This window comes from Cyprinus carpio, chromosome B20 (genome assembly GCF_018340385.1).
Source record: "Cyprinus carpio isolate SPL01 chromosome B20, ASM1834038v1, whole genome shotgun sequence".
NCBI lineage: Eukaryota > Metazoa > Chordata > Actinopteri > Cypriniformes > Cyprinidae > Cyprinus > Cyprinus carpio.
This window is the reverse complement of record NC_056616.1, coordinates 9,297,699-9,314,944: the sequence shown is the minus strand read 5'-3', so window position 1 is coordinate 9,314,944 and position 17,246 is coordinate 9,297,699. Positions and strand designations below refer to the sequence as shown.

Here is a 17,246-nt window from a genome sequence, read left to right as displayed (position 1 = left end):
CCTTCTGGAGCATCAGTGAGCGTTTGAACCTTCTGTAATAGTTGCATATGAGTCCCTCAGTTGTCCTCAGTGTGAAAAGATGCATCTCAAAACCATACAGTCATTGTTGAAAATACACAAAAATGCTGGAAAACCAAAGAATTTGTGGGACATGAAGGAGTTTCTCTCCTGGCACAGCAGCAGTTTATTTGTTCAGAACAACTTTGGAACTCGTGAACAACTATCACTAAACAAAAAAAACACAGCTGTGGATCATTCAGGTAACATGCACAGTATTAAGAATCAAGTGTACAAATATTTTTTTTTGAATTAGCAAGGTTTTTCTAAATCCAACATTTTAGTAGTGTTTTTTTATGGTCTTTGTGTAAACTGTATATTTTAACATGAATTCCAGTTGCTTATTCAGGTCACTAATAAAGTGCATACATACATTTTAGTATGAGTCCCTCTTTTTTGATGAAATAAATATTACCATTTATAGAGTTGTGAAAGGGGGATACCACAAAAAAAATCATACTATATATAAAAAAATACAAACATAAAAAGACATTAACACATAACAGAAAACATCCAGGTTCAATACTAGTCCAACTCTATTACCACAAAAAAAATCATTTTCACGCCCTGAATCTTTAAAAACATAGGGGAAATCACACATAAAAAACCAAAATATATAACCTAAAACCCATTAATATCACATCAATCTAACTCAAGTAAACAAATAAAAAGCCAATCATATTCACAAACACCCCTCAAACAGCGTATTTTAAACTTCAAAAAAATTCCATCATAACAACAAATACTGTTTTTAAAATACAACAAAAATTTTAAAACTAACAATAATAAATACAAATATTAATATACTTTTTTTGACATCCACTACTGTTTTTAAAATTCAGGAAAAACAATAGCAGTAATAATAATAAAACCTTTTCTTAATAACTGTTTTCTATATATATTCAAATGTAATTTATTCCTGTGATAGCAAAGCTGAATTTTCAGCATCATTACGCCAGTCTTCAGTGTCACGTGATACTTCAGAAATCAATCTAATATACTGATTTTTTGCTCAACAAACATTATTATGAAAGGGCCATTGAGTGAGATGGAGTGGATCTGAAGAGAGGGGCATGCTACATAACCACCTTCAATAAATTCTTCTCCTTTCAAGAACTCTTCTTGAAAACAATTCAAAAACAAATCAATAAAAAGAAGATAAAGAAAAACAAACAAAAAAAACAAAAATCTACCAGTTCTACTAGTCTCAAAACTTCAAAAAATACATAAGAGAAAATCCAAACATAAACATTGAAAAAAAACAAAATTTAAACATAAAAACACAAAACAAAGAGAAAGAAAAAAAAAAGACACCATAAATAAACAGAAAAAAAAGACCATTAATTTACAGCACTTGAAATAAGATTTAATATGAAAAAAATGTTAGACATACACATAAGCCACATATTATCTGATGTGAGACAGATGACCAAAAGAGCAACAGAGCCTGAGCAGAAAAGAGACTTCCTTCCAGAAAAGGATTGTCCAAACCCTGCTAACTGATGCTTTCTGATTTATAACAGGTTCATATCAGCTCATAAAACACTGTGACTCACCTGGTTCCCAGCTGAAGGCTTCTTACTTGTTTGATCTGTTTACCGCTAAACGAAAAATGAAAATTGTAAAACATAGGTAAATCTTTATATGCCATGTTCTTAAACGTGTGTTTTTTAAATTTTTTATTGTTATATATTTTTAAAGACTTACTTTGCAAACCCAATAAAATCTTCATGGTTTGTGTTGATGTAAGAGAGCTGAATCTCTAGTGAGAGTAAAACCAATGAAATAGTTCAACCACAACTAAACCCTCCCTAAAAAAATACAACAACAACTAAACCCTCCCTAAAAAGAGAGATTAATTAGAAAGGTTGTGTGTAGGTATCAGTCTGACCTGGTCTTTGGCTTGACTCTCTCGTTCCCGAATGTGTGTGGTCACTATCCTCTCCGTCTCCTCCCGTAGTTTTGGAAAGGACTCTAACTGTGGACAAAAAAAAAAAAAAAGTTAAATTAGAAAAAAAAGTCTAAAAACATTACCACATTACTTTCTTAATTCAAGTTTCTTGTCTTTTTGTCCCTTTTTAATTACTTTTGTGCCTTGAAAAATAAGTGCACTTAATTGTTTTGAATGTGCACTATTGTACTTAAAATCCTGTAGTATCTAAAGTGATAAAAGGGGACATCGGATGCAAAATTCACTTTTATTTGGTCCACCATTGTTTCGACACCGGAGCAGGTGTAGACGAGGATGGCTCCTAAGCGATTGAGGTGTTTTGTTGTTGGATGTAAGAATGAACATAGCAGTCGTCATTTACGCCCAACATCTGAGCCCCCGAAGACACAGTGGATTACTTTTGTTTTTTAAGGGAATGCGCCCCTTGATCTACCTAAATGCGTTTATGTTTGCACAAATCATTTTACTCCAGACTGCTTTCTGAACGAGGGGCAAATCAAGGCAGGTTTTGCTAAAAAGTTTAAACTCAAGGATGGATCAGTAACCACTGTCCATGATCCAGCTGCACCTCCAGAAGAAGTAAGTCCCACACTTTATATTTCTTATGATTATTTCCTCTTCCACGGAAGAGAGGGTCGCTGTGATCAGAGCTGTTTTTGACAAGGTAAAAAGGGTGTTGTTTTACACGACCTTTGAGGAATTTTAACCAAAGTATGTTAAAGACATTTCATGAAGACCCTAAAGAATTATACTAACTTAAAGAAACATATCTTAAAATATGTCAGTGCGATTGTTTTATGCACATCAGTGATGCTTTTTTTTTCTTTTCTAAAGGACTCATGTAAAGTACTTGATTATAATTTGAACTGCAGTGTGTTATTCAATATTACATACAAAAAAGTATATTTTAGTTAACCATAAAGTGCATGCGGCAGTACACTTTAACTATATTTAAAAGATTTTTCAGAGTTTTTTGAGAATTAGTTAACCATAAAGTGCATGCGGCAGTACACTTTAACTATATTTAAAAGAGAACTAAATCATGAAATTACGTTTAAGATGTATTTAAATCCAACTTAAATGAGTCAAAAAAGCACTCTAAAGTTCAGCTAATTCCATTTAGCATAGATTTAAACTATTTTGTCTTGGTGATCTTTTGGTGAACTTTTAAAGGTGCAAAACTGTTTTAACATCGACTTTAATGAAACATGTTTATTGACTTTTTTAGCAGCGATATTATACTCTTTTCTGGAGATTATGTGACAGTTCTTTCAAACAAAAAAAGATTTATAAGAGGATCTAATACCTTGCTGTGTACACCAAATGTAAATTAAAGTTGCTGAAACTCCTGAGCAGCATGTCTAACAGTGAATCACAACAGCAGTCTTTTACAGCTTCACAATGTACAGGGATATAACATATAAAAAAAAAATATAATATCAAAAACAGAAAAAGCATATACAAAACAAAAAAAACAGAGATAAAACCAAATACAAATATTTAACAACTAAAAATAAATATAATGTAGTAAAAAAGGTTTAATCGCTGACAAAGCTAGAGTTTGGTGCTTTGTAGAGAAGTCATGTTGCTTAACCAATTGGCAAAAGTTTAAAGGTACATCCATTTCACTCACAAAAGGAAATTAAGAGGATGTTTTACTATCATCCTGTACATGTGTTTCACTATGGCTTCAAAGGCCATATCGGGTGTGAACAGGCCTGTCCTGGACAGCAAGAGCGGAGAGAAAATCAAACAAAATACATATCGTGAACAAACAGGCCCTTAACCAACCACAAGAAAAAACAAAAAAAAAATTAATTCGGCATAGAAAAAATGCTTCAGGGAGAAACATCTTCTTTTGTGTTATAACAGGAAATAGAAGGAAATTTAATGACTGCTATAACTGCCAAAAAAATAAAAACATAAATTAACTTACTTCTTTTCAAGATGACTGCTATAACGGCCAAAACAATAAAAATAGAAAGTAACTGAGTGCTGATAAATATTTGTGACGTACCTGATGCCATGGATGTTCTTAATGGCGTAACTGATCTCCCTTCGTAATTCTTTCTCATCAAACTCCATCTGATGTAGCAAAATGTGAACAGGAAATCAGCATTTGCTCTGATTTCGGAGCTCTGAATGGCATTCAAGTAATTAATAATAATTAATTAATCTTTAAAAAAATCACCTTAACCAGCTCAAAAGGAAAACGCTCATGAAAGATGCGGTTGATTTTGGCTCCTCCTGAAAGCTCCACTGTGTCCACCTGATCCCCAGATCCCTCGATCCGCTTCTCAAAATCTAGCCCAAAGTGCTGTATCAGCCTGGACAACAAAGCAACATTATGTGTTTTTGTGTGTGGCATTTTTAGTTCTGATCTTATCTGCAATCTGTTTGTTCTTTAGGCTGTAAACAAAGGTCTTGTTTATTGCATTAAGGTAAAGACTAGCGTGTATGTGTCCATGTCTGTTTGTGTTTATCTGTGCATGTTTATTTACTCTCTGAATTAGAGCGAGTTTATGTGTGTGTGAACCCACTGCATTAAGGCCTTGGTCTTTCGCGAGGGGTCATCTGGGTTCAAACACTTGTACTCCTCTGCCTCTTTATCCAGTGACAGAAGCTGACCCTGCAGTCGACTGCGTAATGCTGGTAATGTGTCACGAATGTGGTTGGTAAGTTGCTAGGGAAATGAAGAGGGGTTTAGGGGTTCAAAAAAGTGAAGAAATACAATTCAAAGTATACGCTACTCTGTATTTCAGACATATTCTGTGTAGTATCATTCTCTTGTCACCTGATTGAGGAGCCTCTGTAAGTACAGAGTGCCCATGCAGTCTGCCATATGTCTATATGCAGGATGTGACTTGAAGAACCGTCTTTCTGCAGCCAGAGCTGCACTGATGTCCTTTTTTCCCTCAATGTCCTTCTGACTACGGTTGACCACACCAACATAACCTGTAGTCACAACAGGGAGACAGAAATAAATATAATAGGGGGGAAAAGTTCTTTTCTTTCAGATGCATTCTTTGTTTTATAATGAAGCCTTATTAGAAGTAGGGTGTACGATCAGAACTTACATACAATTGCTTTAATAGTTTTAAATATTTGTTTGGCATTACCAGCTAATTTACCAGTGCCATGACATTTAACTAGGATGCACAGAATAAAAAATATTTAAAGGGATAGTAAACACAAAAATCCCGTAAGATCTTCATCTTCTGAACACAAATTAACAAATTTTTAATGAAATCTGAGAGCTTTCTGACCCTCCATAGACAGCAATGTAACTGAAATGTTCCCAGACCCAGAAACGTAGTAAGGACATTGTTAAAATAGTCCATGTGACATCAGTGGTTCAAGTGTAATTTTATGAAGCTATAGAATAATTTTTGTTTGCAAAGAAAACAAAAATAATTTTATTCAACGATTTTTCTCCTTTCAGCACCATTCATGGGAGTACCACAACGGATGTGAGCTATTGATGTCACATGGACTATTTTATCAATGTCCTTACTACGTTTCTGGGCCTGGGAACATTTCAATTACATTGCTGTCTATGGAGGGTCAGAAAGCTCTGGGATTTTATCTAAAATATCTTAAATGGTGATCTGAAGATGAACAAAGGTTTTACAGGTTACGAACGACATGAGGAAGAGTAATTAATGACAAAATATTAATTTTTGGGTGAACTCTTTAATAAAAATGTTACTTTAATGTAGTGCTGGGCAACGATTAATCACATCCAAAATAAAAGTTTTTGTGTACATAATATATCTGCATGTACTGTGTATATTTATTATATATATAAATACACACACATGCTTGTATATATTTAAGAAAAATATGTTTATATATTAAATACATTTATATATAATATAAATTATATGACTATAAATACATACATGTAAATTCATTTAATATTTTCAAAATATATACTGTATGTGTGTGTCTTTATATATACATAATAAATATACACAGTAGACACACATATATTATGTACACAAAAACTTTTACTTTGGATGTGATTAATCGTTGCCCAGCACTATTTCAATGTAATTAAAACATCATACATTTATCATCATGTAATGATTTTAAAAAGCTTTTGAATTCTAGAATTTGTCCCTTCACTTTCTTCAGTTTTTTCAATCCTATTATATTGTGAATTTTTTTCTTTTAAACATAATGGTTTGCAAGTATATGTCAATTTTTAATCATTACTGCATTTCATTTACACTAGCCGCAGTGTTTCTCGACCAGGGGGTTGGGTCTACTAAGGAGCCTCAGCAAAATTCAGTTGTCCTCAATATGACTCTTGATGAGATTTAGACAAAACAAGCTTTAAAAGATGCTAAAACAAATAAACATTAGAGATATTATTCCTTAATTTTTTCCTTAATTTTCTATTATTCCTCATAACCTTCTCCAGAAACTCATAAACGACTGGAAAATCATGTAAATTCACTGGTTAAAAAGAATTAGATGACTAAAGGACATTCACCTAATTGTGAAATTTATTTCAATTATATGAATTCTGAATTGAATCTGTATTCGTGATTTTAAAAATTGTTTAGTTATTCAAATATTGTAGTAGACAAGGAGTCAAAAAGCTTGAGAATCGCTGACCTAGCCAAAGCATGAGCTCAACTCTGTTATGGCAAAAAATACTTCTCTAGAACTTTAGACTTTAGGTGGAGAAATATGATTTCTGAAAGTGACCACTTCACAACAAAAAAGAAAAAGCCAATGTTCTACAACTAGAAGTAAGTCTGTATGCGATCTGCATAAATGTCTGAGGAATAGGATTTCCAGAGCGTCTTAACCCTCCTCCATGGCTGGACTTCTGTGTGTCTAATGCATTAAGGCAGCAACAGGAAGCATGAAGACTCTGCACCTGGCCCTGTTTTAGCCACTATAGCCTGGAGCAGACTTGCTTGGCGGTGGCCCAGGTCTTAGACCAAACTGCACTGGGCCTCTGCTGACAGCACATTTCTACATTAGCACTGTACCTCTGCGTAGTGGCAGTAACCTGTTCTCCAGCACGTCCCTGACATCTGTGCCCTTGTCCATCAAATCCAGCTTAGTGATCACACCGATGGTGCGATGGCCTGTAAGAAAGATCAAGTAAAACCGGAAGAAAAACAAGAAGGAAAGACACTATGAAGATGTGAGTTTGCCAAGAGGGGATATAACTGAGGACAGACATGAACCCTAACCGCTATTTCCCACTCACCCTGTGGATCCACATCTTTGGCCAGTTTAAGAGCATCAGAGTTAGCCAGATCCATGTTAGCGGGTGTGACAGCCAGGATGAGACAATTCTCTCTGCAGATGAACTGCATGATCATGTCTCTGATCTGGTATTCAATGTCAGGGGGCTGATCTCCCACTGGTACTTTAGTTATGCCTGGAAGATCTATCAGAGTGAGGTTCAAAACTACAGAAAAACAAAGACAGACACAAATATTTGGTCAGAGATACTTATAGGAAGGAAACAAATCTGAATGAGAGGCATAAACACCATTAAAAGGAGAGCAAATATACCTTCAGTATCATTTATTTGTTTTTAGTTTTTAAAAAAAATCAGTAAAAACACATTAAATTAAGCAAAAGTTACAGTACAAACTTTTTGTAACTTTCTTTTTATAAAAAAAGATCATGGTTTAAACCAAAATATTAAGCATAAGTAACATTAGCAATAATAAGACATGTTTCTTGAGCATCAAATCAGCTGCTGAATATTTAGACATCACAAGAATAAATTACATTGTAAAATGATGACAATAAATGCAGTCTTTGTGAGCATAAGAGCATTAATGTACAACAATGAATCACTTGTTTTCTGACAATAGTACCATTTGGAGAGTAGACACGAAGGTTGATGGGAATGGAGGATATGCCCTTATTTGTTCCCGTGACTCTGTCTGTCTCTGCCTTGATCTCCCGTCGGACATCATCAAAGTCTGTAAACTTCTTTCCTTTACAGTGCAGAAACTCTGCATGCTCTGCGATGGAGAATGGAAAGTATGAATTAGAGAAAGCAGAATATGATAGCGCCTTAAGAGAACTGACAGCCCAACAATTTGTAATTCATGAATTAAATTCTCTACTCTCCAAACACTGACTGGTTCTAATCTTAACATGGAAGACATTGCCCTCTAGTGTTCAGTATATAGGCCACATGATATTTGCTACTAGAGACTTTTGACTAGGATGGTTTATAAAAACTAACCTGTGAAGAATATTATTAACAAAAAAAGAGACTTGATTGGTTAAAGTCAAAAGATTTTAAATTTGTAGGTGTATTTCTTTTTTTAATTTGTAGGTGTAACTGTTTTACCAAACTAATTTTAACATTTATACAAACCCTATTCCAAAAAAGTTGGGACACTGTACAAATTGTGAATAAAAACAGAATGCAATGATGTGGAAGTTTCAAATTTCAATATTTTATTCAGAATACAACATAGATTACATTAAATGTTTAAACTGAGAAAATTTATCATTTTAAGGGAAAAATAAGTTGATTTTAAATTTCATGGCATCAACACATCTCAAAAAATTTGGGACAAGGCCATGTTTACCACTGTGTGGCATCCCCTCTTCTTTTTATAACAGTCTGCAAATGTCTGGTGACTGAGGAGACAAGTTGCTCAAGTTTAGGAATAGGGATGTTGTCCCATTCTTGTCTAATACAGGCTTCTAGCTGCTCAACTGTCTTAGGTCTTCTTTGTCGCATCTTCCTCTTTATGAGGCGCCAAATGTTTTCTATGGGTGAAAGATCTGTACTGCAGGCTGGCCATTTCAGTACCCGGATCCTTCTTCTATGCAGCCATGATGTTGTAATTGATGCAGTATGTGGTCTGGCATTGTCATGTTGAAAAATGCAAGGTCTTTCCTGAAAGAGACAACGTCTGAATGGGAGCATATGTTGTTCTAGAACTTGGATATACCTTTCAGCATTGATGGTGCCTTTCCAGATGTGTAAGCTGCCCATGCCACACACACTCATGCAACCCCATACCATCAGAGATGCAGGCTTCTAAACTGAGTGCTGACTTAGGTTGTCCTTGTCCTTTTTAGTCCGGATGACATGGCGTCCCAGTTTTTCAAAAAGAACTTCAAATTTTAATTCGTCTGACCACAGAACAGTTTTCCACTTTGCCACAGTCCATTTTAAATGAGCCTTGGCCCAGAGAAAACGCCTGCGCTTCTGAATCATGTTTAGATATGGCTTCTTTTTTGACCTATAGAGTTTTAGCCAGCAACGGCGAATGGCACGGTGGATTGTGTTCACCAACAATGTTTTCTGGAAGTATTCCTGAGCCCATGTTGTGATTTCCATTACAGTAGCATTGCTGTATGTGATGCAGTGCCGTCTAAGGGCCCGAAGATCACGGGCATCCAGTATGGTTTTCCGGCAATGACCCTTAGGCACAGAGATTGTTCCAGATTCTCTAAATCTTTGGATGATATTATGCACTGCAGATGATGATAACTTCAAACTCTTTGCAATTTTTCTCTGAGAAACTTCTTTCCGATATTGCTCCACTATTTTTCGCCGCAGCATTGGGGGAATTGGTGATCCTCTGCCCATCTTGACTTCTGAGAGACACTGCCACTCTGAGAGGCTCATTTTATACCCAATCATGTTGCCAACCTAATAAGTTGCAAATTGGTCCTCCAACTGTTCCTTATATGTAAATTTAACTTTTCCTGCCTCTTATTGCTACCTGTCCCAACTTTTTTGGAATGTGTAGCTCTCTTGAAATCCAAAATGAGCCAATATTTGGCATGACATTTCAAAATGTCTCACTTTCAACATTTTTTACTCACAATTTGTACAGTGTCCCAACTTTTTTGGAATCGGGTTTGTATATTGTCAGACTTTATTTAGGCATTAAAAAGACAAGATGGATTTTTTTTTTTTTTCACATTTATTGTATTGTGAGACTTTTTGGAGTCAGACACCTCAATCTGTTACTACACTAATAGTGTTTCTAGAAGTCAATGACATGGTATTATAGTAAAAAACATTTATCAAATATATATATATATATATATATATACATATATATATATATATATATATATATATATATATATATATATCAAAGATCTGATACAATTAAAGTCAGGGGAGTGTAAAAACATATACTTGTAGTGCACTAAAATGTAGACCATCTTTTGAGCAGTCATCATTTTCAGTGAAAGGTGTTATGGAATGATTTAACAACAGAATTTGAAAGAGTGAAACTGAAAAAAATAATGCAGTTTTAACTGGCTTTGTGATCATTACTGTTTATAGGGTATACATATTTGGTCAATTGGTTATTTATTGAATGTGTGTGTGTGTGTGTGTGTGTGTGTGTGTGTGTGTGTGTGTGTGTGTGTGTGTGTGTGTGTGTGTGTGTGTGTGTGTGTGTGTGTGTGGTGTGTGTGGTTGTGTGTGTGGTGTGTGTTGTGTGTTTTTGTGTGTGTGTGTGTGTGTGTGTGTGTGTGTGTGTGTGTGTGTGTGTGTGTGTGTTTTGTATTGAGTTACTGCGTTGTAAATTTTGGATTGGTTGTTGGTTGCTATATTTTGTTTAGGGTCACAGTAAAAGCCTATAACCAAAAAGTAGTATGTGTGTATTACTTATACCTGAAGTTGAACTGATGAGCTGAAGGATAAGTGGTCTCCTTGTAACAATTCCTGAGCCCCTAGGCAGGAAATCTCTGAAAAGATAGCGTTGACCAGTATGTCAAAAAAGATTACACATAAAAAAAAAAAAAAAACAAACAAAACATACAATAGGCAGACAAATCCTCATAAAAGCCAAAGTAAAACTCTCTTTCCAAAAAACCCCCAAAAATCCTACAGATGAAACTTCCCTCATGTGATACACTGATACAGTCCCTGTCTGAGGCACAGTGCCAGAGACTTTGTCACTGCATACTTGCACTAGTCCAGTCTTAAAGTGAAACCATAAACCTCGTCCCTCCCTTCATGACCCCCATACTCTGATATTTATGGCACATTTACACACAACTTGTACTGGCCTGTATATTTACAAATGAGTTGTGAGACAATCTAGCTTTAAATAATCAGAAAGTAGTGAATTCATAATTCCAGTTCATTTTCACCATCTATGTGCAGAGGATATGAGTGATGTCTATAAATAGTACAGTCCAGTAGAGGAAATGCAGCTGGATCCCTGATATTCTTTATGGGTGATGTTAAAAACTGCATTTAAAGTGCAGAGATATCTCTAAATAAACCAATCATAGTTTGATTACACCAAAAAGTGCAAACACCATCATAGCTCTATTTGTTAGCTTCTGGTTGATTCATGGTGTGGACCTGTTTGACTTTGATTTTTCTTCTTTATCCATATTTTGAAAGAGGCAACAATACAATGATGGGAAAAGTTTGCCCTTTCCATGGAAAAATGTGCTTTCCATTTGGTCTGATAAATCCCAGGCTTGAGATGAAGTCACTATGGATGATAAAGATGACAGTGGAAATAGGGTGTGCGCAGATCTAAAACAGAACTATTGCCCAAAATAGAGGGGAAGTCCCACTGGATTAGACCTAGTTAAAGGCATCCAGGGAGAAGAGCAAAATGCAGGTAAAACCATCCACGGTATGAAGTGCTGCAGTGATGATGTACTTTGCAGGCCAAACCGGAAATAGCAAAACCCAATACAATATCTAATTTTTGGGGGGATTTTTAACTTTAAAAACCCTTAAAAACATTTTCCCTGAAAGCTTGGTTCAGAATAGTTTGCAAGAGTGCAATTATAAACATAAAGCTTTTTCCAGATTTCCAGACTGGTAAAAGCTTTAAAAAAATCACAAAGTGGACATTACTGATGTATTTTATGTTGCAGAATAAATGTGAAAATGTCTTGAGGTTTTGTAAAACACGGACCTTATTTCAGGCATTTAACCAAAACCCTATTCAAAAAACCCAGTGACTTTAGGACAAGTGTTGAAATGCTAAATCATTTTTGAGTTTTGGCCTACAAAGATATGTCATCCCTGCAGCACTATTGCTAGTAGGCTACTACAAATTGTTGAAGGTATGACTATTAGTACTAATAAGGGTTACAGATTTTAACAAACCAATAAATATTGAACTTGAGTGGGTAACTCATCTGTATATTAGCCAAGAAACCATATGAACTAGCAGGCCAGCCTGTGGTATTTAGCTTGAACCCAGGCAGTGAGTCATCTGTGTGTTTGACACATGGCTCACTCTTCTTCAACAATGTCCTTTACACTCCCAGTCATTCCCAATACTTACCCTTGACCTCCCTTTTCTAACCCCCTCAACAAAGCCCCTCTTGACTCAAATTCTCCAGCCGCATTTTCTCTCCCTTCTCTTTCCTTTCTTCTTCACTATCTGCTGATTTCATCCTGTCCCTTCCCCACACAGCTTGCATTACTGTAGTAAACAGATATATACAATAATGCAGAATTGTGCATTGCCTGTGTGTAACATCGTATGAATGTGTACACATTTCAGCGGGTGTTTAACTGAGCATTTTCAGTTTAAAATAAACATTATAAGAAATAATCGTGAGATTAATGGAGTAGTTTAAGCAAAAAATAACATTCAGTCATCATTTAGTCCCCCTCATACATCATTTTGTTGATGTTTAGAAGAATGTTCACCCAGCTCTTCTCCATAAAAGTATACTGTGACACATTAAATAAAAATTCCGTCACCATTTACTCACCCTTATGTCACTGCAAACCCAAAAAACTTTGAAACACAAATAAATATTTTTAATCACACTCAGAGAGTTCTGTGCCTCCACTGAAAGTCCATTTCAGCAAAACAAGCTGAAACATGCTTGCTTGATGCGCAAGAACCAACATAGTAAGCATGTTTAAGCAAAACAGGCAAATACAGTTAAGCTGTCATTTACCATATTTGAATCATATAAAGGGTTTGTGTCTCTTTAGAAGACTTGGATAAACTGTTTGACTCATGGATTACTTTTACAATTTCTTTCTAAACCTTTCTGAAGTGTCAAAGTTTTGGTGGAATGAACTTTGAACGGAGAGACAAAAATCTCACGTTTCACTAAAAATGTCTTAATTTGTTTCTGAAAGATATGAGGGCAAGTATGGGGAGAACTATCCCTTTAGTACTTTTGGTATTTTTTACAGCTATTCTAAACTTCATATTGCTCCACTTCTTACATTACTCTTAGATGTTCTCCTTGGGATGAATCGTTTGTGTTATCGTGTTCCTCATTTGTAAGTCACTTTGAATAAAAGTGTCTGCTAAATTTATAAATGCAAATGTAATGTAAACCAGTGAGAGAACCTGGGAAGTTCCTCAAAAGAAAGTTTCCAACCCCATCAGCTAAATTTTATTTCTTCATTTTAATGTCTTATACTGGTAAAAATCAACTACTTACTCTACTAAACCCAAGCACTATGCCCCCTCTATCAGCGAGATCTAATTTCACTAACCCATTTCTCCAGGCATCTCTGGTGTTCCACTGACTGGCAGTGATACTGAGATAACAGATGGATGAGGATGCACTGCTCTCCTCCATTCATATATAACTCATTGCTATGGATACATGTACTCATTATTTCCTGTGCAAGAGCTCTAAGTAGGCCATCATATGACTGCACCAAGGAAGTTCATTCTGGTACATAAATGATTCCACTTCATTCCAACATTATTTCATTCAAAGGAAACAAACCTTTCATATGGCTTGAGAAGACAGAATATAGCACTGCTAAAGCATTGCTCAAATAATACCGCATGACACTAGCAAAGGTCATGGGTTTGATTCCCAAGGAATACAAGAACTGATTGAAATATATTTTATAAAATATCTGCCAAATTCATAAATGTAAATTGTGCTTTTATAGCATTTCTGTAGCTCAAAACTAGAAATGCCAAGGTCATGGGACAATGCATGACCTGAAAAAATTTATATCTTCAATGCAATTTAAGTCACTTTATTCATAAATATATAAATATATACAGACAGAAAGGAGCAACGTAGACATTCAGCTAGCTCCTTTTGTGTTCTACGGAAGAAAACTTACAGTTTGAGTAAAATGAGGATAAGCTGAGGATTTTCATTCTCCATATATCACTTAATTTAGGTGATATGAGTTGAGAGTCTGCCTTTTTAAACTCTGGTGCACTTAAACTAAAATATGAATGCAACACAGACCAAAGACATCTAAATAAACCAAAAACATTCTCTTCTCCTCATAGGAGCTATGTTTCCCATTACAGTTCAGCACTAGGAATCAAAACCTCCATCTCCTTGCAGGAGATCTTCACTTGTGTGTGCAACTGAGGAATTCCTGGTGCTGTTTTGACTCCTTTATGCACTTTATAAGCTCCTTGTGAGTACTCAACTGGTAAAAATACCACTATATGTACACACAACATACAGTAAGCACATTTAGCCCAGTACACAGCATTGTTTTGAATGTTTGGTAGATTCTTTTTTGGTCCAGACCAAAGAAAAAAAAAAGCTAAGAGAACCAAACTAGGATAATCTAAGTGTGAACACACTCTAAATCTTTGCTGACAACGTGCTTTTCCCTGCAAAGTGCTATAGGTTCAATCTGTTTTGACATTTGTATAATTCCACATATTTATGGCTATTTATATATATTTAACCAACTGTAATTAGTTGTAATACGATGACACACAGGTTATAGCTGTCATCATGTTTCATCAAGTGTGTAGTCAGCTTCAGAGATAAATATGTGCAAGACCTCTTAGTGTGTTTCAGAGATGACTGAATTTTGATATACAGGATATGTGTAATTGCTCCAAGAGAACTTAAAATCTTTGGTCAACATAACATGTTCGATATATAAGCTATAAAGAATGTAAGCGAATCAATAAAAAATAACAGCCTGTCAATCAAAAAAGTAAACTGGGTCTTCAATAACTGCCTGAAGCGTGTTGCCTCAACCCACTGACCGAGATTTTAGGATGATGGTCAGAGCGCTTGAGTGCCTCCCTCTCAGATAAGCAAGCAGCTTGTTCTCAGTCCGACACACTTATCTTAAGCAGGCGATATTCACTTCAACTCACCAAACTGATATGCACTGAGCAAACAATAGCTTCCACAAACAATCACAGCTTCCTGTTGGACAGGCCCAGTCTTTCCATGCGGAAAACAGCATGCAAAGAGAAGATCCTGTGAGCTCCTCTTGCGCAAAGAAAATAAAAGATTACTAAAGACTTGAAACTGTGTGCCTTCCAGGGATTCTTAAAGGGATCATACAATAAAAAACTTACAAATTTTGGCATCCTGAAAATTTTTCATGTTTTTGAAGGAAGTCTCTTATGCTCACTAAAGCTACATTTATTTGGTAAAAATACAGTAAAATAGTAACACTGTGATTGTTATTACAAATTATATATTTATTTTCAATTACATTATATATTTTCAAATGTAATTTATTCCTATGATGGCAAAGCTGAATTTCAGCAGCAGATACTCTAGTCTTCAGTGTCACATGATGATATTTATATATATATTATATAATTACACTGTTGACCCTACCCCTACACCTTTACCCACTCTTAAACCTAACCATAATACCAAACAAATACCTAACAATTAATTTTTAACGTATCTAAACAGCATTTAAACACACCTAACATTAAGTGGGATCATATGTATTTTAATCTTACACTTACTTTGAGCACTTTAGACACTGTTAGTTAAAAACCATACTATTAGTATAAAGGTTATTTGCCAAAAACAGTCACTTTTTTATGATTTTATGACCACATGTTTTGAGTTCAGAAAGTTGCAGACGCTTTTATAGTATACATCAGGCTTTCTCAAGAGATCAAAGAAAATTGACACTTTTCAAATGGCTTCCCTTAACAAATATAAATTATGGAAAAATCTTTCATACCTAATAAGTGACCAACCAGATTCAGAAAAAAATATATATTCTTAATAAAATAAATAAATAAATAAATAAGTTGCCAGCTTGTTTTAATGATCCGTATTGTCCAGAGAAAATGAAGTCAGTCTTCAGATTCTGCATGGCTCACGGACTTTGGCTTGGCAGGCCATTAGACAGATGGAGGAAGAGGTAGTGACTGCTCCCGACTACAGATGAGACCATCTGCACCTGCTTCAGTGATACAGTTCAGTGCCTCTGCAGAAAACTGACTCAACTCAACATCACTAGCTGATTAATCAGTCCATTCCGAGTTTATCACCAACAGCCAATAACTATGTCCATGTAATATTTTTCCTCTTTTGATCGTGACTGGTCTATAATCAGCCTTCAGTCACCCTGATATCTCGATCAGGCAGGCTATTGACAGTGTCCTGGTTTGTTTGACCAATAATCATGACATTAATAACATCTTAGCAAACTTCTGGTTTGTTGAACTGTACTGTTAATTATAATCAACTGCAATTCTTATTTATGATGGTGTCATACCTGCCCACGAAATTTTCCAGGACAGAGCTTTTGCCTGCGCTCTGACCCCCGACCACCGCGATCTGCGGCAGGTCCAGGTCGCAGGTCTGTCCGATGGCACTGAAGGCGTCCTGCAGCCGGTTCACCAGCGGGATCAGCTCCTCCATCCCCCGGTTGCCCATGGTGACGGAGCCGCGAGGATGCGGCCGGCGCGCGAACCACCGGGCGCAGCGGACAATGCTCCTTTGCTATATTAAAATATACATTAAAATTGAGAGAGAGAGAAAGAGACAGAGAGAACAACGCGCCAACTTCAAATAAGGGAAATTTTCTTTCTTTCTTTCTTTTTTTTTTTTTTTGCCCCCCAGACATAGAGTTTTAAAGCAAAACCACTAAAATAATACTACGTAACTTAAAAATACAAAGTTTTTTTTCTTTACAAAGTAAACGTATTGAACATGCTAACGTAACGTAGCCAGTTTCGTTTGTAAATCATAGTTTAATTACCTGGGATGAGTTTTTCCGAGCGTTTGGTCCTGACAGACGCAGCAGCTGAGAGTAACGGCGCTCGTGAGCAGCAAAGACTGAACTTAACAGCACACACACTTTACGACGAGCCCAAAGAAACTATAAGGCGACATATAAAGAAACCTCATGAACTATATCCAGTGGAAGTCGCCTGTTTTATCCGCTCGTTTGTCCTGAACTCAACTTGTGATCGAAATCTGACAGCAACTGTCCGCTCGTGGAGTGCGCGTGCGCGTGCTCGCGCAGACGCCACTCCTCTGACCAGAATCTGGAGGTACAGATTTGGTT

At 35.9% G+C, this 17,246-nt stretch overlaps 1 protein-coding gene across 1 annotated transcript in view; it reads right to left on the bottom strand.

The window, feature by feature from the left end:
* The window catches only part of dnm3a (dynamin 3a), a 45,516-nt gene extending 28,327 nt beyond the window's left edge, over nt 1-17,189 (bottom strand). Inside the window, 14 exon segments of the mRNA XM_042747472.1 lie at nt 1,614-1,658; nt 1,761-1,835; nt 1,949-2,035; nt 3,668-3,731; nt 4,026-4,093; nt 4,200-4,335; nt 4,549-4,691; nt 4,803-4,963; nt 7,015-7,113; nt 7,239-7,442; nt 7,861-8,010; nt 10,647-10,720; nt 16,452-16,678; nt 16,938-17,189. Of these exon segments, the coding sequence (XP_042603406.1) occupies nt 1,614-1,658; nt 1,761-1,835; nt 1,949-2,035; nt 3,668-3,731; nt 4,026-4,093; nt 4,200-4,335; nt 4,549-4,691; nt 4,803-4,963; nt 7,015-7,113; nt 7,239-7,442; nt 7,861-8,010; nt 10,647-10,720; nt 16,452-16,612 (1,467 nt within the window). The 5' untranslated portion in view covers nt 16,613-16,678; nt 16,938-17,189.
* Nucleotides 17,190-17,246: the final 57 nt, after the last annotated feature.